Raw genomic sequence first — 834 nt, 5'->3', positions numbered from 1 at the left:
TATATAGGCATAGGAGTGGCTGTGTGGTAAGTAGCTTGCTTACGAACCACATGGTTCCGGGTTCGGTCCCACTGCGTGGCACCTTGGGTAGGTGTCTTCCACTATAACCTCGGGCCAACCAAAGCCTTGTGAGTGGATTTGGTAGACGGAAACTGAAATAAGCCCATCGTATATATATGTATATGTGTGTGTGTATATGTTTGTGTGTCTGTGTTTGTCCCCCCTTCCAACATCACTTGACAACCGATGCTGGTGTGTTTATGTCCCTGCAACTTAGTAGTTCGGCAAAAGAGGCTGGTAGAACAACGCAACCATTTCATCAATTTAAATGCAGAACAATCCTCAGCTGCATAAAGACATAGAATTAAATTAAATTAAAACAGGTGGACACATTAGTATAATTTTACCTAAGACCTCCAAGAAGGTAAGGAGATAGACAAAGAATATGCTGTCTTCACTTCAGCTTAGAAGCTACTAATAGCTTCTTAGCTGAAGTGAAGACAGCATGTCTAGAGAAATAATCAGTAAGAAAGAGAGAGAGATAGAGAGAGAGAGAGCGAGTGAGAAAGAGAGAAATAATCAGAGACAGAGAGAAAGGGAGAGAGAGAAAGAATCAGTAAGAGATTAAGAGAGAGAGAGAGAGAGAGAGAGAGAGAGTGAACCTGTGATACGTACGCATTGACTCGCGAATCTTCTCCTTCTCATCAAACCTTCGATCCCTTTTACATTTGTGAAGCCCAATAAAGAAACCTTTGCGTGGAGGACAGTTGAAGCGCTTAATGTTTTGGAAGTAACCATTGCTGCAGTAGGCAGCCTCTTCATCCTATAAACATT

General features: G+C 42.1%; 1 protein-coding gene across 1 annotated transcript in view; it reads right to left on the bottom strand.

The window, feature by feature from the left end:
- LOC106877142 (uncharacterized) overlaps positions 1–834 on the bottom strand; it is a 29,885-nt gene that overhangs the window by 12,272 nt on the left and 16,779 nt on the right. Inside the window, exon 7 of the mRNA XM_014925947.2 lies at positions 663–823. Coding sequence (XP_014781433.1) covers positions 663–823 — 161 coding nt within the window. The remainder of the gene's footprint in view (positions 1–662; positions 824–834) is intronic.

This window comes from Octopus bimaculoides, chromosome 30 (assembly GCF_001194135.2).
Source record: "Octopus bimaculoides isolate UCB-OBI-ISO-001 chromosome 30, ASM119413v2, whole genome shotgun sequence".
Lineage (NCBI taxonomy): Eukaryota > Metazoa > Mollusca > Cephalopoda > Octopoda > Octopodidae > Octopus > Octopus bimaculoides.
The sequence above is the reverse complement of the archived record's forward strand: the minus strand, read 5'-3'. Positions and strand labels throughout refer to the sequence as shown.